The sequence below is a fragment of the Exophiala xenobiotica genome (genome assembly GCF_000835505.1).
Source record: "Exophiala xenobiotica strain CBS 118157 unplaced genomic scaffold supercont1.2, whole genome shotgun sequence".
Lineage (NCBI taxonomy): Eukaryota > Fungi > Ascomycota > Eurotiomycetes > Chaetothyriales > Herpotrichiellaceae > Exophiala > Exophiala xenobiotica.
The window spans coordinates 1,582,303-1,603,875 of record NW_013562493.1 but is presented as its reverse complement, the minus strand read 5'-3'; the positions used below and the strand labels follow the sequence as shown (position 1 = coordinate 1,603,875).

Below are 21,573 nucleotides of genomic sequence, written 5' to 3'. Positions count from 1 at the left end.
GGTCAGTCAGCTAACTAGTCCACATTCGTTGCCCCAGTCTGCGTGGCAAATGAACTGCTCTATCTCTTATGCCATGCAACCGAGATTCATATCTGGGTTGTCGAGGTAACCAGCGAGAAGCGAGTTTCACGTTAATATTTTTGCGTGTTCATCAATCGGTGGCTTGTCTGAGAAAGATAGATTCATTCGTGAACCAGGACCAGCACGCCTCGGCTGAGACGGCAGTATCCGTGAAGAAATCCAGATTGGTTCACAGGCGCAAAGCCTTTCGTTGCGGTGATGATGTCCGGACGGCTCAATTCTTGCTCGTTGGATTGGTCAGTTGGTTTGCTTCCAGGCCAGCAGTTCCTGCATAAGCGTATAAGCTTCGGATGACCCGCGAAAAGGTGGCAGCCCGCTAAAGGTTGCAGCTGCAAGTCCTAGGGACCTATCCGCTGATCATCAATGATATGTATGGATCTCCTTTTGCACGAGCATGATGGGGACTGCGTGTTCGTCGTATTCTGCAAGTCCAGACTGACGCATACAACGGTCTTGAATAATATGTGGCCCTTGCACTCCTCGCAAAAAAGGGCAGGTTGCACAAGGTCGGAAACAGCACGGGCCGGTGAATACGTCGTATGAGGGAAAAGTGGAATCAAGGGCGATTGAGATTGGAAGAACCAGGATGCTGAGGATGGCCAGCTCCTTTCTCTTCTGGCCGCCAACGCATCAGCTGGCCGTCCCTCGGGTCGAGCTATCTTGACAGGAAATGTCAATCGATAATGCTCAGTCAAGGATACCTTGTCCGTTTCTTTATGCAGAGAGATGCGACACTCACTACGGTATCATCGAGTATTGTGCTCTCCTTCAGGGTCCGGATATCGACGATAGCATATGGGAAGGGTGCTCAGTGCGCCACGCCAATGCGATAGTGGGAGGAATGCCATGGCGATGCTCGCTGTGATTGTCGATGCCAGTGTCCAGTGGTGAGTGTCTAACATATCCGTACATACAATTGTGTTCGTCATGCTGGCAAGAGAAGCCACACCAATTCGTAGAGTTACGTGCTCAATTGTTGGCACAAGGCCAACTCGGGGCATCTCCACGAGCCAAAAGGGATTGGAAGGTTGCTGCTAAAGGTGCCTGACTGAAGGCCCCTAAGGTCCGTCTAACCAAGCTGGGCCACGCCTAAACTGCACTGGTGACCTGAAAAAGACCGCTGCTGGCCTCCTAAGCAACCAAGTTTGCCAGGTGTAGTGGGTCGGGTTCCTGCCTGCGCTGCGCCTCTTGCCCTGGCTTGAACACCTCCATCTTCTTGCACCTTTCTCCATTCATACCACTCCGATCTCACACACACTCCTTCCTGTTCCTCCTCCTCCTCCTCCGCCCTCATTGCCATCTCTCTCCCACACACCTCACGGCCTTAGACAAGCCCTTGGCTCCTGATTGAAGAAAGATCCTGAGTTGGTCTTTCTTCCAGGTTGCTGTCCACTCCTTCAACACCTCGCCTCAATCATTCAGTCACCCCTTCCGATCCAGCCGATCTCAACTCGTCACAGTTGCGTTCATAAGACTTACCCATAGGTACCATCCTCCACAATGTCGCTGGTATACTGTGCGCTGACTGTTCTTCAGAATTTGTACCAGTCATTCCTTACCACGACATTGCAGCGCAATCTCACCTCCTCAATCTGTAATGGTGGCAGTTGTCCATCCGCCAAGGGCCGCATCAACAAATCAACCAGGTGCAGGAACACCTCTCTCAATAATACCGAATGTACCTGCCTGCTGGCCAGAAAAAGCACCAATACTTAATTGTCGGGTGGCTGCTTGATTGAACTATGACTTCGATTTCGTTGCCTGCTGCAGCACCAGCGCCGTCTCCCTTCGATTCCGCCCCAAACAGTCCAACTCGGTCTCCTCCAACTCATAGACGACGGCCTTCGCGCAATCCGAATGCTGCACCTCTGCCAATCTTTTCCTTCAATCCCGGTGCAGACGAGAATTCCGTAAAAGCAGGGGGAATGGGTCAGGGACATCAGCCTGCGAACACCATGGCTGCAGAAGTCGGCCGTCGATCTACAAGACTTACACTACCCGAATTCAAGTTCAATCCTGGCGCCGATCTACCTGCCGACAAGACACCAAGTCCTACACATCCAGTCCTGCAAGAAATGGTTATGAATCAGCAGCGCGCTGTTCGATCTGCGAGGCCTGCTCCGTTGCCTGCCTTCACCTTCAACCCCAGCGCACAAACAGCACAAGCGTCACCGAGCCCGACAAAATCGGAATTTGCTGATGTCCAGCTTCCACCTCCTCGCTCGGGTCATCGAAGAGGAGTGAGTGAGTTTGTGGGTGGCGGGAATAGCGGGCCTCAACTTGTCAGCATCAGCCCAGAGAAGCCGGAGTACCGACCACATCCTCCAGTCAGTGCAGCGTCTAGGGGACATGTACACCGCCGATCCCAAGCTGTTTCCATCTCAGACATTGACACGTCCGAGCTCATCAAGGCCAACGCTTTGTCCAAGGCACGGGCTGGTTCTACACCAACCACCCCGTCAGATGGCGCACTGGCCTTTTCGTATCCTCGTGCCAGCCCTCAGATACGGCAGTCAATGTCAAACATTGTCAGAACTCCACCATCTTCTCCACGACGAAGAGGCAGCGCACCAGGAATACGGCCTCGGGTGGGATTTTCCGACAGAGTCGATGTCATTCCCAGACCGCTGTCCTTGATATCGTCCGAAACCGAGGGGAGCAATTCAACTATTCGTGGAGGCCATTCTCTTTCTGGCAGCATCAATTCGATCGCAAGTCCCAACCCTCAGCCTGCACTAGTTGTCACTGCAAGTGACATGTCAAGTTCACCAGAGCGACCGCAGACTGCTGACGCCCTTTCCACTTTGTCACCTGGCATGGCTTCTGTAAACAAGCCGGTTTCGTTAATCAACCTTCCAAAGCGGCCGCTCTCAGCTTCAGGATCCCCGGGGACTCTCAGTTGCGGCAGTCCTCCGAGCAAGAAGAAGTATTTCTGGTTCAGTCAGCCTAGCACCGGCTCGCCTTCGAGTACTCCCCGTGTTGAACAGAGTGATCCAATGGGCGTTTTCACGTCTGAAGCCACTCCTCAACCATCCATGTTGAGAGCTTTTGGCGATCACACACGTCCTAAAACATCTTCTGGTGAGCCCGGCCCTTTATCGTCGAGAAAGCGAAAGTACCACACATGGACTTCAGGGATTTTCTCGCGACGATCGGACAAACGTCCTAGCAAGGTCAGAGAACAGGATATTCCCCCTCCACCCGCTCTGGTCAGACGTCCAAGTGATCGACTGAATGACATCTTTGATGCCGATGATACAATTGTGATTCGCGGTCCTTCACCTGTGCCGACCGAAGTTCGTGCTTCAGTGCCAAAACTGGCTCCGATCCAGACAAGCACAACCTCTCCACTGGCAGAACAAATCACCAGTCCCGTACTCGACTTGGACGCAGCCTTAGGCCCATTTGGAAGTGAAGAAAAGCTCAGCCCTGGCAGAACTGGACCATCCGCAAGGATGGCGAAACTTCACAGCACTGAACGAAGAGGCAATGTGGATGCTTTCGGGGCAGTTCATAGGAGAACTGAGTCGGCGCCTATTATGCCAGCCGTCAATCGAACCACCTTCAGCGTGCATCGTATGGGTAGCAACTCTTCCCTAACTGAGGACGTGTTTGATGAAGAGGAAGAGGACAATTTCCTGGCTGGAGAAAATGTCAACTCAGACACCATTCGGCGATCGGCGGACAACCAGAGTGACCCCACGTCAGTCGAGCACGCCGAGATACCGGATACTGACATGGAGGTTACTCCGACTACATCAGCAATGAAGCCAAACGAGGGTCTTGGTCTGTCCTTGGGCAAGAACTCTGACGATGGTGTCATCATTGCAGATCTGGAGGAAGACGTTGCTCGAGCCGAAGCAAGGTCTTCAAATTCCACCATCGAAGCGCCGGTCTTCCAGGACTCTCAAGCGCAGAAACTCTCATCCTCGCCAATGGCCTTTGCCTATCCCGCGCCGCAGTCGCACTACGCTTCTTCCACAGAAGGTCGCACTACATCAGCCTCGATGATCTCCTCTCCTGATGCCGACCACATTTCTTTCGATGCCATGGCTCGTCCGGGCCGCTTGCTAGGAGAACCAAGCCCAGACTTTTTACTGCGGGCCTCGAACGATGACCTTCCATCCCTCAGTGATAGCCTCTCGACAGGCGCATTACCGAGGTTTTCGAGCAGCGCTGGGACTCGTTCGTCGACCGAACAGCGCTCTCGATCCATGATTGATCCATCGACCTCGAGATCACACAACCAACAAGCGTGGAAACGAGCAAGTTTGGCCAGCCTGAATCGCCTGATACCTGGATCATCCAACGGCAGTAAGCTTAAATTTGAGACTGTTCCGGATGTGCCGGCCAGCGACGGAAAAGCTCGGAGGAAGACCAACAGAATCAGCAAGTTGATGCAGTTCTGGCGAACGAAAGAGCGTCCAGAGAAGTGATTTTCTCATGGGAAAGATTGATACCTAAGGAATGGAAATCCCCACTTACGGCTTTATGAACGAGAGCTTGGAGTTTCGGGGCTCTGACGACTTGAATGGCATTTTGATGCAAACACTTTTACGACATATTCATGATAAGGGAGGTTGTTGATCGCCAGGACCTCAACCGAAATACCCTTTGCTTCATACTCGAGCCAAACCTTAACAAGTTGCCTTCGCGTGTTTCGACACAAGCATCCGACTTCTACCGTAACCTTTTGAGGCTCAACACATTCATACCAGCAATTGGAGCCTGGCTTGGTCATTTCGAACACAGCTTCTTCCATGCGAAAAGACCTTTTACCAAAGAAAAAAAAAACCATCACTGTGTGATACGGACCATTTTACCTTTCACCGAACATGAAGGATTGATTATGTTCATATGGACGAGCCGAGCTATGTTGAGCTGCATTGATGGATGAGATTGGTGATTTGGAGGAAGGGAGGGACGAAATGGAGACATACATAAGATCGAGAAGCTGTCTTCAGCCGGTCTCGGATCGGGGGTGGGAAAATACTTGAGCAGTATTTGTTTTGTCTAGAGTAGTATCCCTGGTAGATTTGCTCTCCGATCCAGACATCGATCGAGCAAATAGCCTAGCTGTATGAAGACATTCATCACACAAGTGCCCGACGTTATATGCTCTGCCTGTAATTCGCAAACGACTCCTCAGCTGTGCACTGGGCAGCCTTTCGATGCGCACCCTTTCATCCACTTGGCCATCCAAGTGTCCAAGTGTCCATGTATCCATGTATATCTGTCCTTGTCCTGCCTGGCTTTTCTGCAATGGCATTTCTGTAAGCACGGTCTGCCCAGATCGTCCATATCTTGGTCTCCCTAGCACATATATAGCAGGATCGCTCTCATACACGATGACGAGGTGAATGGAAGATCGGATTGGAATGCAAGGAGAAGTGAGAGGAGGTATACGGTCTGTGATGCGAAAAGGCAATGTTGGCTGACTTAGAGAGATCTCACTTGACAAGCGACCCCCTTCACTACTCTCGTGTCGACCTTGACGTTGACCTCGAGCTTGCTGGCACGTACAGTACCCCAGAAGACGAGCCTTCTTGGAGTCGAGCCTGCACTGAAGAATGGATGAACGAATGAGTGGCCGAATGAAGGAATACCAAACGTCATTTTTCTCACTCTTGGTTCTCGTTGTTTACTATGGTCTCATGGGTAAATCGTGTAATATAGCGCTAGGGTGCCATTCGACGACAAACAGCAGCAAGGACAATTTGTATGGCAGGAGGGCCTCCTGTTCAATGCGATGCCAACTGCTGCTTCGCCGATTTAAGCGGCAGATGTTTGGCACCCCGGGTAAGCGAGTTTCATTACACGATATACCTATGAGACCGTAGTAGACCAGTGACGTGAACAAGTGACGGAATCAATATCAACAACCCCGGTCGTCTGCATGCAAATAGTACTCTCTCCCAGGTTCACAATGTGCGCCATGCTCATGCCATGCCATATCATGCCTTCTTCCCATTGCCAACGCCATGCAGTATCAACAACTCCCATACCAAAGCAAAGCAAAGCAAAGCAGAGCACTCCCCATTCGTTGATTGGTGACCAAGATTCCGGCGCCAGACCAACTTCGAGATCAGCTCAAGCATTCATGAACATATCGTGTAGACATGCGAACAAAAGCCCATCTCACACACACCTTGCACCAATAAGTCATGATCACTGAATATGCTCGGAGAAAGGGTCCATGTACAAGTCCATCCGCCCAGTTCCTTGCACGTCATGACAAAAGAGTTGGTCGTTTGAGGTAATTCCCATCGCTGACGCAGAAGCGAAGCGTGAGTGCACCTCGAAGACTTGGCCGTTACGTCGTATCACAGCTCCACACTTGCTAGTTCAAGCAGCATAGACAGAGCTTAAGCATAAGTATCCCATGCCATCAACAAAGGCCCTGACTCTTTCATCACCGCTTGACACCAACGGGTCCATGGCTCGCACTTCCCACCCGTCCACTGGTCTTCCTGACCTTGGTCTTGTCCTCACCACCACTTCGACGAGGCGACTCTCGCAATGATCTTGTCTTTGACACATTCATGGCGCCCTTTCCGCTCGCTGACCTCGGTGTCTTAGGGCGGGAGGCCTTCTCACTAACGGTGCTGAGCTTCAAATTTTCCTGCTCCTGGGCCAGCTCGTCCCAGATGGCGTTGGTGTCCTCGAGCTGGAACTTGATATCACCGTCGTCTTCATAGATGTTCATGTCGTCGGCCATGTCGAACGACTTGGTCACGGTCGTGGTCGTCGTAGTGTAAGAAACGCTACGCGCCTTGCCTTTGCTGCCGACGGGGCTTTTGCTTTGGCTGCGACGAGACGCTGCTCGCTGCAGAATGAGCTCCTCCTCGCTGTCTGCTCCATTGACGCTGTGACGATGAGTTTCCACGGCGACTTCGCTCTCTGATCTGCCTCCATTGACTCGCATCGTGCCGGATGATGATCGAGCGTAGGGATGGCTTCTTGAGTCCATGCGAGAATATTTTCTCGGCTGGCCAGGTGTGGGTGCAGGAAGATTTTCATCCTGGTAGGAGCCAGGGTTGGTGACATCGTTGCCATCAATCTCGCCCAAAGCAGATCTCCGTGCGCTGGATCGATCCGGTGTTGCTTGTTGTGCTCCACCACTGGCAACTCTCATAGGAGTCTTTGTTGACATTGCGCGTGGCGTAGAAGGTTTTGCCACTTCGATCTTCGTCTTCCACTGGTCCTCGAGATACCACTCTCGGAATTTGCCCTGGTTCAGGTGCAGCCAATGTTGCTGTGGACCGACCACCATGCCCGGGCGCATGAAGCGCATGAAAGCAATAACCTCGTTGGCAGTGAAGCCATGACGATATATCAGATAAGCCCCGATCAAGCAGCCTGTTCGACCAAGACCAGCCTTGCAATGCACGGCGATAGATTTGTTCTTGGCGATCATATCATGGGCAAGCTTGATGAACTTCCGCACGATCGGGAGAGTCGGGCATGTGCCGTCTTCAAAGATCATATCAATGTGTTGGATACCAAGAGCAGAAAAGTATGTTGGGCAATAAAGCTCCGAATTCAGCCTCACCACCAGGCCGACGTCTCGCTGGACAAAATGGGTGAGGACGTTCTTGAAGGGTTGTGGTATTCTTGCATTTGGAATTTCGGGTACACAAGATGGTAGCGTCGAATAGGCTGGAGATGAGATTGGTATGGGTGCGGTAGGTTCGGACTGAGGTGACGCAAAGGCCACGAATTGTGGTGATATCCAGTTGAAGTCTCCCATATCTACTCTTTCATAGCGTTCGTATCTGTAACTTGTCAGCGTCTGCATCATGGGGTCAGAGTGCAAGTGTCATACTCTTCCAGATTGAATTCCTTGAGCTGACAGAGATTTTCCTCTTTTGCTTTCCAAACCCCATAGACGACGTCTTGAATGTTGAGGATAAAATCGGCTTGACTATAGCCTGCGTCGCGGAAAGGCATGTAGGGAGGATCTGCTTGAGCGATGGGTGCGAGAGCAAGATGAGGTGGCCATGCTTGGATCAGAACCATGTAGCAAGCGACCAAGCATGCCGCATTGGCTCGACTTCTGGCATCAGCCCGACTCCAAAACACCACGGCTTTGTCATTGTTGGCTGGATCTCCCAAAATCTCGTGGAATTGGACTGCAAATCGGTACAGATGGCCAACGTGCAAGGGACCAAAGTCTGCGTGAAAAGCGTTGTAAAGGAGGGTGTCATCAATCGTGAAGTAAACTGGGGGAGGTCGAAGACCGGCCGGTGTCGGGCCTGCTTGAGCTCTGGAGGATTTCTTGTAAGGGGATCTCTTCGCTTGGGTAGGATATGGGAAAGGAGTGTTTTCGTTCGGCGCCTGGGTGTAAGATGCTAGGTACAATCGGTCTGAGAACAGGTGTTAGCTTCTGTTATGGAAGGAGCATTGTTTTGTTTCATACCTTGAATGTACTCAATAACCTGGCCATAATTAACAGGATGGGCCATCGTGGGCGCCATCGCTGTCTGATGCAGAGTGCAGCTGCTGAAGCGATTTCAAGATGCAAGCGCAGGTTGGACTCGTGCAGCAATCGAACAGGGAGGGGTGCTGTTGGCTTGGTGGGAGCTCGGATGGGAGTGATGGAAGAGATGGACAACAATAACAAGACCGCGATGGTTTCGCTTTTATTGCAATAGCATGTCGCAAGGCAGCGCACCAGGAATATAGCTAAGGAGATCGGGACAGCAGTAGAGAATAAGGATGTGGATGTGGGCAGGCAGTGCGGTGTGCAAGAAGAGTATTTGAGTCGAGGATGCGGGCGACCAAGAAGTTGAAGCCCAAGGAGAAACGGCGAGATGTTATGAGGCTACTAGGCGAAAGTGTTGCTCAGCAACCACACAAAGCGGCGAATCTGCCGGTGTATCAGATCCAAAGATTTCCCGCCTTTTCGTCACTCACCCAAAACACCCTGTGACCCTCGCAACCAAGCCTGCAGAACAACACCTACACCTCTTTTGGTGTTGGCAAAGTCTGCCCACACTCTCTGCCAGAGTGTCCCGTCTTTTCAGCGACGCACCCTCTGTGGTGGTGCAGAGGCGCGCAATGGCAGCCTCCGAATTCCCCTGCTCATTGTGCGTACCCTCTGGGCACTCTAATACGGTCCACCATAACTGATTGCCTCTTGCAGAGTGATCGACGTTCCTCTTCTCGATCATCGTCTAGCTTCCACTGCCATGCGGGCTCTGCAGGTTGATGCAGAGTTGTCTCCTCTTGTTCGTCGAAGATTTTCCTTGGTTGATCGCGAGGGCAATGCTGGGGATGAGGACGAGAGCAGTATCATATTGCGGACCGAGTACAGCGCCACGACTAATCGAATGCTTCGAGTCGCCGTCAATGGCTTCATGGAATCACTCGGCGTGGTCTTACAGGTCATGGAAGAGTTAGATGTCGATATGCTTGAATCAAAATGCTAAAGCCGCCGACGGGCATATGGCTCTGTCTGCGGTCACAGGTCAAGATTTCCGTCATTAATTGTACAGCTCTTCAACATGAGTTACCTTGTAATATACCGTGGTAATCGCTGGCTGATATTTGTACAAAACGCCAAACCTCCGACGAAGAAGATATTCCCTGCTCTAGTCTACGTGCATAGTAAGGAGCCTCTCAATGGTTGGACGTGCTTTGCAAACATCGTCTCTATCGTCCCATTGCCCGTTCGCTGACTAGTAACTGACTGTCCGCTCCCCTCGAGTCGTCGTCGCCCGACTACGAGGTAGGACAGCCTGGTCCATGAAAGTGATACCGTCCAGCCAAGTACGCTCGCAATTCAGCAGTTGTGCCTCTCCAGAAGAATACTTGGCTCGTTGAGATGGCAGAAGGGGATCCTTTCCACCGATGCCGGCCACTCAATTTCGAAGACTGATTTGTAAGTCCATCCACTGTCAGACTGTCATCCCTGGTGTGAAGGACGTTGTACGAGGACCGACAAGTGCCATCGACAGCATCCTCACGATACGGTCAAGCATTTGTGCCCCGCCGGTTCACGGCCTTCCGCAAGTCGCCATTATCAAGAAGAGACTTTGCGGACGGCAAAAGTTCTTTGGCAGGACTCGCCCGAGACTTCATGATGAGACGTGAATCAGGCACATCCAGGCGGGTTCTGAAAACCTTAAGCGGCGGGCTATCTGGGACATACCATTCGACCCGGCCTGGTGTCTCATCTGACCCCAAAGCCACATTGCCGTAAGACACCATACCAAAGAAGTCGGGCAGGAACATGACCCCAGAGAAGTCGTCACGGTTGAAATCCTTTGCCGCACGGAGCTTTGGGTGTTCTGCAGGAGACGCTGTACCAAAGACCCATTTCCGTTTCGAGATTCGGTCCCAAGGTGGAGGATCTTCTGGATTCGAGAAGTGGGCTTCGGTCTGACGTATCTCCTCCTTTATGTGAAGAAGAAATTCGATAGTGCTCCCCTCCGGTATCATAGCTTGAGACTTCATTTCGAAGGGCGTCGAGTCATCATCATCAAGGTCGGGGAATAGCATGGTTTTTGCCTCACCTGCCTTTAAATCGACCGCTGTGTCCAGTGATAGGAGCCCTTTTTTCTTGCCCCAACCTCCTCCGCCGCCAGTCACCTTATGCAGCCTTGCACCTCGCCAGATCTCAGAAAGGACGGCGGAGATCGACTTCACCCCCGCGTCGCGCTTTGCTTGCTCGGTTGCTGGCCGCATACCGGGCGGGCGGATCAAGGCATAGACCAGAACAGGTCCACCACCGGGCTCCGAGGCTACGTGCTTTGTGACGGCTTCTTCAAGCTCTTGCGAGGCTGGGACCGACTTTCCGTCAATTTCAATCTCTGCCAGGACGTTACCCATGCACCTGGAGATCACCCGCTCAGGTGTTAAGCCCCGAAGTGGAACGTGACCATGGAGAAATGAGTCCGGGGAACAGGTAAGTGGTACCCTGAGATACCGAGCACGACTGGTGTCGTCACGTTGTATCTTTGGTCCTGAGTCCCCGAGATATATGTCCCAGACATGATGTAGCATTGTGTCCCTCTGGCCGTTCAGGAACAACGTGTTCGCAACTTGGAGACTGATATGGCGGCTGGTATTTCTCGATGATATCGTCAGGTAACTTTTACTGTCTCGAGAGACAAATTCGATTATGGCTGGATGGTCATTTCCTTCGTTGGCGGAGGCGTCTCTTGCAGAAGCGAACATGTCGCCTGTCATCAGCAGTGCCAGGCCTTGTGCGATCTGAGACTCAGGGTGGATATCCCTGCTCCGAGGCACGGGAATGGCATCGACCACAGCAGCGGCAGTATTGACAATAATTCGCAATTCTTCGCCTGTAGTAGCTGTTACGTTCCCAAACAACTTCTCGAGGAGAGGCTTGAGAAAAGTATCAGGATCCAGAAAACGCGCAAAAGACGGAGTGGCCAAGAGTACGATGGTTTTAATGAGCCTATGTTGATTGTAGCAGTATTGTTCGACATGCGGCAATATATCTTGGGGCCTCTAAGCACATTTCCAGTGTTAGTCGGCCTCTTTGCAGGGGGCAGGAGGAAGGACACAGAACCTAGCACAGATGATACTTACCACAAGGGAGGGATGTTCTGCCAGCCAGGTCATACCCACGGCCAGTTGGTCTTTATTTCGAAGCCTTTCCCCATGGGCCTTCTGTCTGTTGAACTCCTCTTTTGACAACCGGCCTGGCGGCGTTCCTCTGGTGGTAGAAGAAGCTATATCATCTTGGCAAATAATCGCCCCCTGGGAGAAGCCTCGTGTTGTCACTGGCACAACATGTTTTCTGTGATAACCACCTAGTGTTCTGAAGGCATTGGAGTTGCTCTTGCCCAAGCAAAGACATCCACGGATTGATCTACTAGGTGTGGGCATGACTCGACCAGGTGGATATTGTAGGTATAAGTTCTCGCCCGGACAGCGTGGTCACACGACTTTGCCGACAGGTGAGAGCTAGCTGATCGTAGGGAAGTCGATAAAGGGAAATATCGTCATGTTCCACTATGATGCGGGCGGGCCTGGATCTGGGTCTGGAGGTTTAAGAAAATGAATTACGAGTAGATGGGAAGGTCGTGATGAGAAAACGAAGCTAGCTAGAAACGAAGATATGTTGCGTCGCTTGGAAACTTCCCCATATTTATCTTGTGGAGGTTGACCGACAACTTCCACACAAGCGGACCCTACAGTCTGAGAGCTGGACCTTTTGCACATTGCATTGGAATTTCGTGGCTATCTCATCATACTTTTCTCCTGTTGCCTGTCTCTCTGGTCTTGTTTAACCAGTCTGGGGGCCTTGTCTGCTGTATATTGTACAGGGTAATCTTCGTGAATATGGGTATGACCGTGATAACATCTAAGCTACTAATACATTCTCCCAGAATTTGAAACTTCTTTCATACTGGGAATTCAAAGCTTGCGTGCCGCTAAATCTCAACCGTCAGATAGAGGTCTCCAGTCTTTGATTTGCTTGGCGTGAGGCGCGCTTTGGTTGACGGGGACCTTTGAGGGACGGTGAGCTTCGTCGGTTTGGCTTCGGGGCTCAACACCTCGTTCAGGGAGGGACTCATCATTTGAGACAGTGGTCGTCTCTTTCCGTCTGTGGCGTTGGTTCGGACCTTGGCCATACTTGATTTAAGGATACCTGGCGATAGCATTGTGCCTCGTCTGGAGTCGGCTTGAGATAACGGTGGCACTGGCCATTCGATGGTGTCATCGGATAAGTAACCGTCGGATGAAGTCGTGTCTGTCTGCATGAAGCTTGCCTCGGCACGTACAAGTTGATCTCTCGTTGACCCAGCGAGAGGGAGGCGAACAATAGGCGGGCTTCGTGGTTGTGCAGGCTTCTCCGCTTGTCGCGAAACAGCGGCCGAGCGAGGAATCGAAGGGTATTTCAGGTCTCTGATTGGACTCTCCTGGCTAGGATAGAGCTCGACTAGCTTACCTGTGAAGATAGATGGCGTGGGTGGATTTGCTCTCAGTCCCAGCTGCTTGTTGACTTCCTCTGGTGTAGTGTCTTCTTCGATCTCGGTGTAGACAGAACTGGCGGAACCCGGTCTCTCAAGAGCAGGAACCGCGATTCTTGCTGCAGGCGGCGGCACGAGCTGTTGCTGTCTCATTGGTGCTGAGATTTGACTGTTGACGGCACGAAGAGGTAGCCTGCCCGGAGGATTCTTTCGCACGACATTCCTATTCGCATAAGTCGAAGAAGGGGCCAATCTACGCTCAGATATTGGAATTTGCGGTGCACCGCCTTGTGAGGCTTCCCCGGCATTGGGAGCTCTCGATGGCGGAGACCAGAACCCGCGCGGAGGTGAGATAAGATTGACGTTTCCGTTGTCGTAAGTCGGCGTAAGAGGTATCCGTACCGCCTGGGTTGGAGTTCTAGTACTGTTTTCAGGTACAATGGGCAGTCTCAGTGGTGGCGGAATCATTCTCTGCCTCTTGGCTGCCGGTGGCTTTTCGAGAATGAATGGCTGATTATCAACCATGATCGATCCGGATTCCATAGCCTTTGTTTCTGCCTCTTCGTCAAGTAAGGTGGCATCACTAAGTGGCCTCCGGCTATATCCTTTCCGCTCTCTGGTGGCTTCCAGGTCAAGGGGAGCAGGCCAGAGAGCTCGGCTGGGCGCTGCTGGTAAAAGCCGCGACATACTCTGTTGTGACGTCGCGCTTACCGGAGACCCCTCTCCGGGCATTTTGGGAGAAATGGCCACACCTATCTCTTCAGGTCTGATGCTCCTGCGCCAAAAGCTTCGCCGCTTTTCTTCCATAGATTGCTGCGTCGCGTAGAAACGTTGGTTGGTCGTTGGGGCCGTCAGGGACGATGTCATGTCGCCAAATGTTGGAGTTGTTCTCTTCTGAGGACTTTGATAGTTTGGAGGAGTTGGCTCCACCAACCGTGACCGTCTCTGGCTACGACGTCGCTCACGGCGCTTTTTGCGCAGACAGTAGACGAGCATGAGCAAAGTGAACACAACCACTGCCGTTGCGGCACCACCAACTGCAATGCCCGTGATTTGCGCAGTACTGAGTACAGGTTTCGAGGACGCCCGGTCTGACATGCTAGTATTGAGAGCTGTGCTAGAAGGGATAGCTGACATGGTGGAGGACGAGCCGGGGCGGAAAGATGTATTGGAGTCGGAGGGAAATGCGGTGGACGCCGCAGGATTTGCGGAGTTGGGTGCTGATGTCGGAGAAGAAGGCGTAGCCATAACAATGGTGCTAATCTGTTCTGTAGCAGTAGGAGTGCCTATGGTTGGTGGTAGGTTCTCCATTGTGGAAGATGCTGTGGTCGAGGATCCAAAGATGGTTGCAGTCAGTGTACGGGCAGTCTTAGGCTGAGCTCCTGCTATACCATCACACACGTTGTATACTCGGGAGTCTAGCTGATCTCTTCCTGTACAGAACGACACGACACACTGTAGGCCACCTTCTCCAATTGTAAGGCCTGAAGTGTTATCTTGAATGCACAGATTGTTGAGGTTTGCGAGGTCTGCACAGGTACTTCCTGGGTAGTTGGTAGCTGCGAAACTTTGAATGCAGGCGACTGCGCAGTTCGGGACGAGGGAGAGAAGAGACGAAGGGAGACAGGTGGTCGTCGAGTCTGCTCGAGCACGAAGTAGGTCGCCATGATCGACGACGGCCGCCGGACTGGGAGCTGTCCATGGTCGGTAACGCATCTCGAGGGGCCGGTCTTTGTCATTGTTGTTGGTTCATCTCGATGCGGTCTCGACCGTTTCCGGAATATGGTCTGCGAACGATGGTATCTCTGCACGCGAAGATGGAGGGACGTAGGGACAAACAGAGACCACAAACTGAATTTCTGAGGGTCCCCGGAAACAGATATACGCTTCAAGGGGGTTCTAGGGATCCCGAGTCTGAAGTCGACTTACCTGGCCCCTCGACAAGGGATCGGATGACATTGTGCCAGGAACACATTTTCCGGTAGACAATGACGATGGCGGCTTGAAACTGGGGCTGCCATATAGCTTTCCAGGCGCGCGCGAAACCGTCGACCTTCGCTTCAATCGTAGGTTGAGTATTCTTGAAACTTGCAGAGCATCATCATTAGGGCGCTAAGGGATAAAAACCCTCGAGGCCTCCAAGGCTTAGCCAATACACGTGACCAGAGGAGGCTCCAATAACTTGCCTGACAACGACTTGGCCCGGTAACGGGCGCTTGCAACAAGATTGCTGATATGCTGATGGTGAGCATCCGATTGATTTGGAAAGGCCATACTGGGAGAAACCCTTTGTTTACTGAGCGCATGTTAATGTGGACTTGGTCACTGCAAGAACGATTTCACTTGGTACTTGTTAGGTCTCCTGATACTCCGTACCACCGAGTGATATTGGTCCTACTATGGTCATCAGGCCATTCATTGTCTAGGTGATCTCGACAGTCATGCTCACAGAATCCTTATTATTGTTCTCGATTCACAGCCCTTCAATCTGTGTCCCGCATCATGACGCAAATACTCGTTTAGATACTCGACGGGCCCGATTTCGAGTCTCAGCAATACAAATCCAGGGGTTTCGGAAGGGCGGAATCCGAACTTGGACTTCGGTTTCACCACCACTGATGCGGCTCATTCACACAGATAGCTGCCCGGAAGTAGATCAGGAGACTTGTAGGGCAGTGAACCAAGAAAACAGGGATGGGCGAAGGATTCAGAATTAGTAAAAACAGTGTCTCATTATGCTGCTATTAAGGTGTTTACACATCCAAGCCCACGTGCTCCAGCCCGTGTCCTATGTGCGCCGAAGTTGAACGGTTCTGTGCCTATCCGTCCAGCAAACGAGTTATGGGTTTGACCATGTTACACCAGTCCATTCGCATCACTGGTCGTTCTGAGTCTCGCATGATCCAACTTCTGTCGGATTCTTGATCAATTTCATGCGTGTGTGGAGACGTTGATGGACGCACTGATCGAGGTCTGCTGTAGCATGTTTGGGGAATCAAAAGGCGGGGGTGGGATATCAAGCTTTGGAAACGAGGTTGGGTCGGTCCTCGCGGGCTGGGGTGGTAGTCGGTGGTATAGTAGGGGAGATCATTTTGAGCCCTCGCTCAATACTTCAGAATGATGTAGCTGGTGAGGTGTATTAGCTTCTGAATACAGATGATGACCGCATCCAAACTTACAGAGCGTGGATGATACCCGGAATGTAACCCAAGATGGTGAGCAGGATGTTGATGAAGAAATCAGCGTTGCATCCTCGCTCGAGAAAGACACCTAGAGGAGGGAGGATGATGGCGAGGATGATCTTGCAGATATCGCTAGATGATGTGTGTCAGCTTTGCGCGTCGCAGAAGAGTGGGCAGAAGCTGGCGGAAGGAGAATACTCACGATGCGGTAAAAGGCATGTTGACGGTGTTGAGCGTTGATGGACGGTCGGATCGACGGAAGTGTAGAGCTTCGGTAGGGCAACTGGAATTACTGTGTTGTTGGGAGAGGAAGAAAAGAGTGCGACGCAAGGGGCAGATATAAGAGCAGGCACAGAATAGCAGTGAGGGAGTTCCCGTGGCTGGGACTGGGATTATGGATTAATTAGGTGATTAACTGCCTTGGGGGCTTTCGGGTGACTCCCGCAGGATGGATAGGCGTCGCTGCGGGTGATTACAAGTACGAAGGAGCGCTACGTGCCAATGACACAATACGACGAGCTTCCCTTGGCCACAATGTCCACATGACGTCGATTTGCCTGGTTTTTGTTCCGTTTCATCCTGTCATCCTCACGCCTTCATCTCCCCCTTGGAATCTTAGACTCGTCGGCGCCACAGATATGCTTCCTCTCAACAAATCAATCCTTCTTCTTCGGCTTCAAGCTTTCTGTTTCGTCAACTACACAGCCACATATTGTGGCTGGTATTGTCGTTCGTTCTAATTCTGGCTCAATTCGTCAGCTGTGTCTCCGACATATCCGGGCTAGCTACGTCTAGAGATGTGGCACAGTCGTTGGAGTGTCCTTGATGAATATGAATATTCTCAAAAGCTTCCAACTTCGATGCTGAAGATCACGAAAGTGCAAAAGGACCTAAAAGCGACAATCATTCACGCAAGCCCAGCAGCTTTCAGACATAGGCCTCGGCAAGTTGCGGTCTGATATCATTCATTCTGCTATGCCGAAAACCAGACCTAGGAGCATACGTTATACTAGTCATATGAGCTCGTGATGCTCTTGGTAACGGAAGCAACGGAACAGCCAACACGATTGCTGAGCCTCGAGTAAGAGTAGTAGCTACGTACCTTGGAAGTACTACCTACGTATGTGAGTACTTCGGCTACCAGTTCATCTGCTCACGTGCTTCACGTGACATCCTCTAGGAAGGGCGAGATGGGATCTAAGTGCATGCAAGCAAATTCTGTCCAGCCGAGGCGATACAATCTCGCGCAAACACCTGTACGTTTGAGAGTACCAGACCAATGCTTCCTCGTTATGGACACTTAATGCAGCCGCAAAGAGTGTGAAGCTCCAAAGTCCCGCTTTTCTCTTTGGCGGGTCGCCGAGGATGTCTTTCGCTAAAGCGATTTGACCAGAGCAAATCAGTTAGCCAGAAGACCAAACCAGCCAACGGGCGCTCTTTCGCTCGATCCCTCCTCACACTCCCGATCTTCAAGGCAATTTAGCCTCGTATTCAGCACAGGTCTCGTAGCTTCAGAGCTGTCTCTCAACATGCGTTCGTCCATCTCTGATGAATGCAGCACGCTCGTCGTCTCATCAAACACTTGAAAGTCAACTTATCTGAGGCGTCAAGCCTCCACAACCAGCCATGATCTCGACATCCACCTCGAGACCGCAATTCATCCGGTCCATATCAGCCAGCTCGTCAAGAGACAAACCTCGGCTATATATCGCTCTCTATCCACGTGGCGGGTCCTCAACAGTCTCATCTTTCCGCAGCAATTTCGATTGCGACTCGTACCACTGGTCGATTGTCGTCGGACCGCAAACAGCCGAGAGAAAAGACCCTGGAGTCCGTTATCATATCGCGCACACTGACCACGGCGCCCGCAAGTACTTCTACGAGGAACAAGACATCCCTTCGAATCCTGGAGCCCAAACCGGCCTGGTCCGCGTCACTGTCGCCAAAGTCACCGATGAATTCCGTTTGCAGTCCTTACTGAGGGACATCGCTCTTCGAGAGGATGACTCAGCATTTAATTGTCTCACGTGGGCCCGCGAGGCCTTCATCAAAGTGTTGGAGGATAACAAGTCCGTCAAGAGCTACCTGAAGCCCGAGGACTGGAGTGCCGTCGAGACTTGCGCCAGGAAGTATTGCAAGCGAAAGCGGGATGCCGGTCGGTTCCAGGAGGAACCCAACGGTGGTGCCCATCAGTGGAATGACAAGCAGATCAGCACGTTCAACTTCTGGGAGAACCGGGAGACTACGCCTTGATGTCTGTGGAGGAGACTGGAGGACCTCTCTCAACCATTTTCAAAAATATCAGCTCGGTGCGGAGGTTCTCTTGCCGAGATCAAGGCGCGAAATCTTGGTAGCACGGCACGGACAGCTAGTGAGAAGGAGCGCACGACAGGAATTGTTCTGATGGCTACGGAGTACTCCTCGTCTCAATGAGCCGTCCCTCTGACTATTTCTAGCCATCCTAAGCCCAACAATGGTCCTTCACTGTCGAGATCAAGATGGCGAAAAGCTGCACCACGATACTGACCACTTCTCCGTGACTAGGTCATTGAGCTCACCAGAGGGCTCTTTGTACTACGTCGGTTGGTCACGCAGACTTCACTCTCGAGCTGTGAAGAATTTACTCCAGCCGCTGTGGCCCAAAAGTCCATCAGGTCTCGACGTGATGATTTGATGGATCATAGAAATGAAATGCCCTCCCTGGGGCTAAGACACGGAAATCAGCAGGACAGATCATCGCACAGCTGATGCATAACTTTCTGTTCGACACAGCCCGCAAAGCCAATGTCAATCTCAGTGACATACGACACTGTGGAAACAATCTCGTCTGGGGGATGTGGCGTGGCATTCCAAGTCAGAGCAATATAACATATCACGTCGACTTTGGGGGACAATTGGGGTGTACTCTAAGCGAACACATGCTTGCCGTTTGGTACCGAGGCCAGACACAGAGTATATCTGAAAACCGAATGGTCAAATAGTCTTCGACTGTTGTCAATTTCGCGGCGCGAGGCTGAATATGCCAGGTGTGGCCAGCACTATTATTCCCTGATCAGTGAGCACGTGGGATCGCCATCTACCAGTTTCATGTGTCTGCTCGCCGATCCGAATTTCCATGGACTGGGGAGTTGCATTAATCTATCTTTGAAACCACTCAGGCTTGGGATATCTAGATACCTTTCGGATCATCAAATACCGATGTTGCATTCCGGCCATAATTAGCTCAAATCCAGACCGGCCGATCAGAATAGTTTGGAATCCGCTTGCAAACATCACCATTCCATTGCTTGAATTCCATATCCGGCCAATATTGACCTGTTGCTGAACCAGAACCTTCGATACAAAGGGCAATCCGTTGCCAGCCCAGTCCCAGATCCATAATGCCCAGATCACCTCCCGTGGCACCGTGACGCCAGGTGCAGCCAACAAAAAGCAAGAAGCAACAGTGGACGACTCTTCGGCCGTCAGCTAGGCCCCCAGCATCTCGATTATGTCGAGTCTACTGAAGATTCCCTTGGCAAGCGCTGAGTGGGCGAATTTATAAACCGCGAAGCATGAGGGTTCGCTCTCCTTCCAGCTTTGCAGCATTCCTATCCTTGTCTGCACGTCGTGCGTCTTCCAGACCCTCGCAGTTGTGTGACTCCAACATTCGATGTTTTCCGCAGAAGCGCTTCTGGCAGAAACCGCAATCTCCGACGATCGGCTGAGCAGGTGCTTTGCAACCCCCCTTCGAGCATCGCGGCTTGTTTGACTTCTTCTTGGTCGGCGTGGCAGCGCCAGAAGTGGTGGGTGTCGACGCAGATGATATGGAGGGCTTTTGTGTGACCATGTCGGACGATGATGATTGTGTAGGTGTAGTACTCCTTGAAGGAGATGATAATTGTAGTGTGGATGACTCTTCGAGTTTGAGCTCTGCGACTGTAGTGGAAGGTTCGAGGGGTTTCCCGTCGAGCATAAGCTGGCTGTCCGCAGGCAGATTTGTGGAAGCTGACAGGAATTCAAGGACGTTGGAGATCGTGTGGACTGGTCGGACGTTCAGTTTTATCGCTGCGAGAAACATGTTAGTCATCTGATGGCAATCCGTTGCTTCCTGCGGCGAACTCACTCTTGCCACCACTAATGGTGACCTGGATTGCCATGCTATCGGCAGGGAGCTCCTTGTTAGAGACGTTGGAAGTAGCAGAACCTGAGCGAGAACGCGACATGGTGTGATTTGTATGTGGCTCAGGGTAATAAGCTGTTGAACTGAGGCGGAAGTCGAGCGGTAGATAAGAGGTTGGAAGGTCCCTGACAGGCTCGTGACTGATGATCAGATAATGCGGAGTAGCAGAGAGATCGATGGATGAGCGCGTGAGCTTGTGCTGAAGGCAGTAACAAGAAACTCTTTGCTGGTAATTGAAATATTTGGCTGTTTGCGTTGTCAAGGCAGTGGTTGCGTATGTGAAAGAGAAGAGAGCTTGAAGAAGCGCAGATGTGTCATGTAGTTATCCGACCAGTGCCAAAGATCGTGACAGGGTGGCTGAGGCAATCAACGAGGCGGACAACGGATGGAGAGGGATGCAGTACCAAGAAACGCGGATGACCAATCCCAGTTCCGTGGGTTGGACCCAGCGTGACCCAGCAAGAATGACGGACCCGAGACTTCAGCTGGGAACATGGATCTGAACGAATGAAGAATAGGTCACGGCGGTTAAAGGGCTCACAATAAGTGGAGAGGATCGAAGGCCGTAGCAGATGCAAGAAGGTGTCTCCGTATGTTTGACATTGCGACGGCAAGGACGAGCCAGGCCCGGAAGACCGGCCTGAAGCGAGGTGGTAAGGGTATCGAAAGACCTCATTCTGACTTGGCAATACGGAGTACGAGGTAGATTGGATAACAAGGAAGGATCTGAACAAAGTGGCGCAAAGTGCAAGAGCCTTGGGTACCTAATAATACGAGTACTCCGTCATGTGAGGGAGAAGCATGTAGTTCATGATTCACTCCGTCTCTGATGTCGACTGATGAGTAGCATCTACCACGCATCCACCACGCAACATGGTACGAGCACTTACGAGGTATGGCTTCCTCTGCTCACTATCTGGCTATATAATACTACTACCTAGGTAGTTGGTAGAGCCAAAGGTTGACAAAGCCCACTCTGTTCGGTTTAAGGTTGAACGTTGATGTGCCTGTTCCCGGCTCGCCGGTCAATAATGATCGTATCTGTCGAAGGCCGTGCGATTCTGGCCCTCTATGACCGTCTATGGAAAGGACGAGTTCAACGGATGTGGTAACTTCAACCCAGATTGCTGGGACCGCTCCTCGGCTTCGCCTTATCTGTGCTCAAAGTCTGTGCGTGGGCCACCGAAGCCAGCGTCTCGCA

The 21,573-nt window shown here is 51.8% G+C and overlaps 8 protein-coding genes across 8 annotated transcripts; 3 read left to right on the top strand and 5 right to left on the bottom strand.

The window, feature by feature from the left end:
* Nucleotides 1-1,241: 1,241 nt before the first annotated feature.
* On the top strand, nt 1,242-5,182 carry PV05_02788 (uncharacterized protein). The gene is made up of 2 exons (XM_013463379.1): nt 1,242-1,566; nt 1,618-5,182. Exon 2 carries the CDS (start codon nt 1,824-1,826, stop codon nt 4,515-4,517), a length of 2,694 nt encoding a protein of 897 aa, XP_013318833.1. The 5' UTR covers nt 1,242-1,566; nt 1,618-1,823; the 3' UTR covers nt 4,518-5,182.
* Nucleotides 5,183-5,720: 538 nt separating this feature from the next.
* Nucleotides 5,721-8,858, bottom strand: PV05_02787 (uncharacterized protein). Its single transcript, XM_013463378.1, has 3 exons — nt 8,501-8,858; nt 7,907-8,447; nt 5,721-7,856 (listed from the first exon to the last, which is right to left on the bottom strand). The coding sequence occupies exons 1-3, from the start codon at nt 8,556-8,558 to the stop codon at nt 6,494-6,496; spliced, it is 1,962 nt and encodes a 653-aa protein (XP_013318832.1). The 5' UTR covers nt 8,559-8,858; the 3' UTR covers nt 5,721-6,493.
* A 132-nt stretch (nt 8,859-8,990) lies between these two features.
* PV05_02786 (uncharacterized protein) lies at nt 8,991-9,624 on the top strand. Its single transcript, XM_013463377.1, has 2 exons — nt 8,991-9,170; nt 9,227-9,624. Exons 1-2 carry the CDS (start codon nt 9,142-9,144, stop codon nt 9,510-9,512), a joined length of 315 nt encoding a protein of 104 aa, XP_013318831.1. The 5' UTR covers nt 8,991-9,141; the 3' UTR covers nt 9,513-9,624.
* On the bottom strand, nt 9,608-12,123 carry PV05_02785 (uncharacterized protein). The gene is made up of 2 exons (XM_013463376.1): nt 11,641-12,123; nt 9,608-11,559 (listed from the first exon to the last, which is right to left on the bottom strand). The coding sequence occupies exons 1-2, from the start codon at nt 11,938-11,940 to the stop codon at nt 10,057-10,059; spliced, it is 1,803 nt and encodes a 600-aa protein (XP_013318830.1). The 5' UTR covers nt 11,941-12,123; the 3' UTR covers nt 9,608-10,056.
* Nucleotides 12,124-12,271: 148 nt separating this feature from the next.
* On the bottom strand, nt 12,272-15,325 carry PV05_02784 (uncharacterized protein). Its single transcript, XM_013463375.1, has 2 exons — nt 15,215-15,325; nt 12,272-15,164 (listed from the first exon to the last, which is right to left on the bottom strand). The coding sequence occupies exon 2, from the start codon at nt 14,742-14,744 to the stop codon at nt 12,489-12,491; it is 2,256 nt and encodes a 751-aa protein (XP_013318829.1). The 5' UTR covers nt 14,745-15,164; nt 15,215-15,325; the 3' UTR covers nt 12,272-12,488.
* A 416-nt stretch (nt 15,326-15,741) lies between these two features.
* Nucleotides 15,742-16,672, bottom strand: PV05_02783 (plasma membrane proteolipid 3). The gene is made up of 3 exons (XM_013463374.1): nt 16,413-16,672; nt 16,208-16,342; nt 15,742-16,154 (listed from the first exon to the last, which is right to left on the bottom strand). The coding sequence occupies exons 1-3, from the start codon at nt 16,427-16,429 to the stop codon at nt 16,133-16,135; spliced, it is 174 nt and encodes a 57-aa protein (XP_013318828.1). The 5' UTR covers nt 16,430-16,672; the 3' UTR covers nt 15,742-16,132.
* A 349-nt stretch (nt 16,673-17,021) lies between these two features.
* Nucleotides 17,022-19,541, top strand: PV05_02782 (uncharacterized protein). The gene has a single exon (XM_013463373.1). The coding sequence runs from the start codon at nt 17,837-17,839 to the stop codon at nt 18,461-18,463; it is 627 nt and encodes a 208-aa protein (XP_013318827.1). The 5' UTR covers nt 17,022-17,836; the 3' UTR covers nt 18,464-19,541.
* Nucleotides 18,784-21,068, bottom strand: PV05_02781 (uncharacterized protein). The gene is made up of 2 exons (XM_013463372.1): nt 20,316-21,068; nt 18,784-20,257 (listed from the first exon to the last, which is right to left on the bottom strand). Exons 1-2 carry the CDS (start codon nt 20,413-20,415, stop codon nt 19,749-19,751), a joined length of 609 nt encoding a protein of 202 aa, XP_013318826.1. The 5' UTR covers nt 20,416-21,068; the 3' UTR covers nt 18,784-19,748.
* Nucleotides 21,069-21,573: the final 505 nt, after the last annotated feature.

Bases quoted from the DNA above. Each gene is read 5' to 3' on its own strand.
- PV05_02787 (XM_013463378.1), bottom strand. From the start codon at position 8,558: ATGGCGCCCACGATGGCCCATCCTGTTAATTATGGCCAGGTTATTGAG. The intron at 8,448-8,500 runs GTATGAAACAAA...ACCTGTTCTCAG, and splicing joins GGTTATTGAGTACATTCAAG to ACCGATTGTACCTAGCATCT. The intron at 7,857-7,906 runs GTATGACACTTG...GACAAGTTACAG, and splicing joins AAGGAATTCAATCTGGAAGA to ATACGAACGCTATGAAAGAG.
- PV05_02784 (XM_013463375.1), bottom strand. From the start codon at position 14,744: ATGCGTTACCGACCATGGACAGCTCCCAGTCCGGCGGCCGTCGTCGAT.
- PV05_02785 (XM_013463376.1), bottom strand. From the start codon at position 11,940: ATGCCCACACCTAGTAGATCAATCCGTGGATGTCTTTGCTTGGGCAAG. The intron at 11,560-11,640 runs GTAAGTATCATC...AAATGTGCTTAG, and splicing joins CAGAACATCCCTCCCTTGTG to AGGCCCCAAGATATATTGCC.
- PV05_02782 (XM_013463373.1), top strand. From the start codon at position 17,837: ATGATCTCGACATCCACCTCGAGACCGCAATTCATCCGGTCCATATCA.
- PV05_02786 (XM_013463377.1), top strand. From the start codon at position 9,142: ATGGCAGCCTCCGAATTCCCCTGCTCATT. The intron at 9,171-9,226 runs GTGCGTACCCTC...TGCCTCTTGCAG, and splicing joins TCCGAATTCCCCTGCTCATT to AGTGATCGACGTTCCTCTTC.
- PV05_02783 (XM_013463374.1), bottom strand. The intron at 16,155-16,207 runs GTAAGTTTGGAT...ACACCTCACCAG, and splicing joins CCGGGTATCATCCACGCTCT to CTACATCATTCTGAAGTATT.
- PV05_02781 (XM_013463372.1), bottom strand. From the start codon at position 20,415: ATGTCGCGTTCTCGCTCAGGTTCTGCTACTTCCAACGTCTCTAACAAG. The intron at 20,258-20,315 runs GTGAGTTCGCCG...TGTTTCTCGCAG, and splicing joins CACCATTAGTGGTGGCAAGA to CGATAAAACTGAACGTCCGA.
- PV05_02788 (XM_013463379.1), top strand. From the start codon at position 1,824: ATGACTTCGATTTCGTTGCCTGCTGCAGCACCAGCGCCGTCTCCCTTC.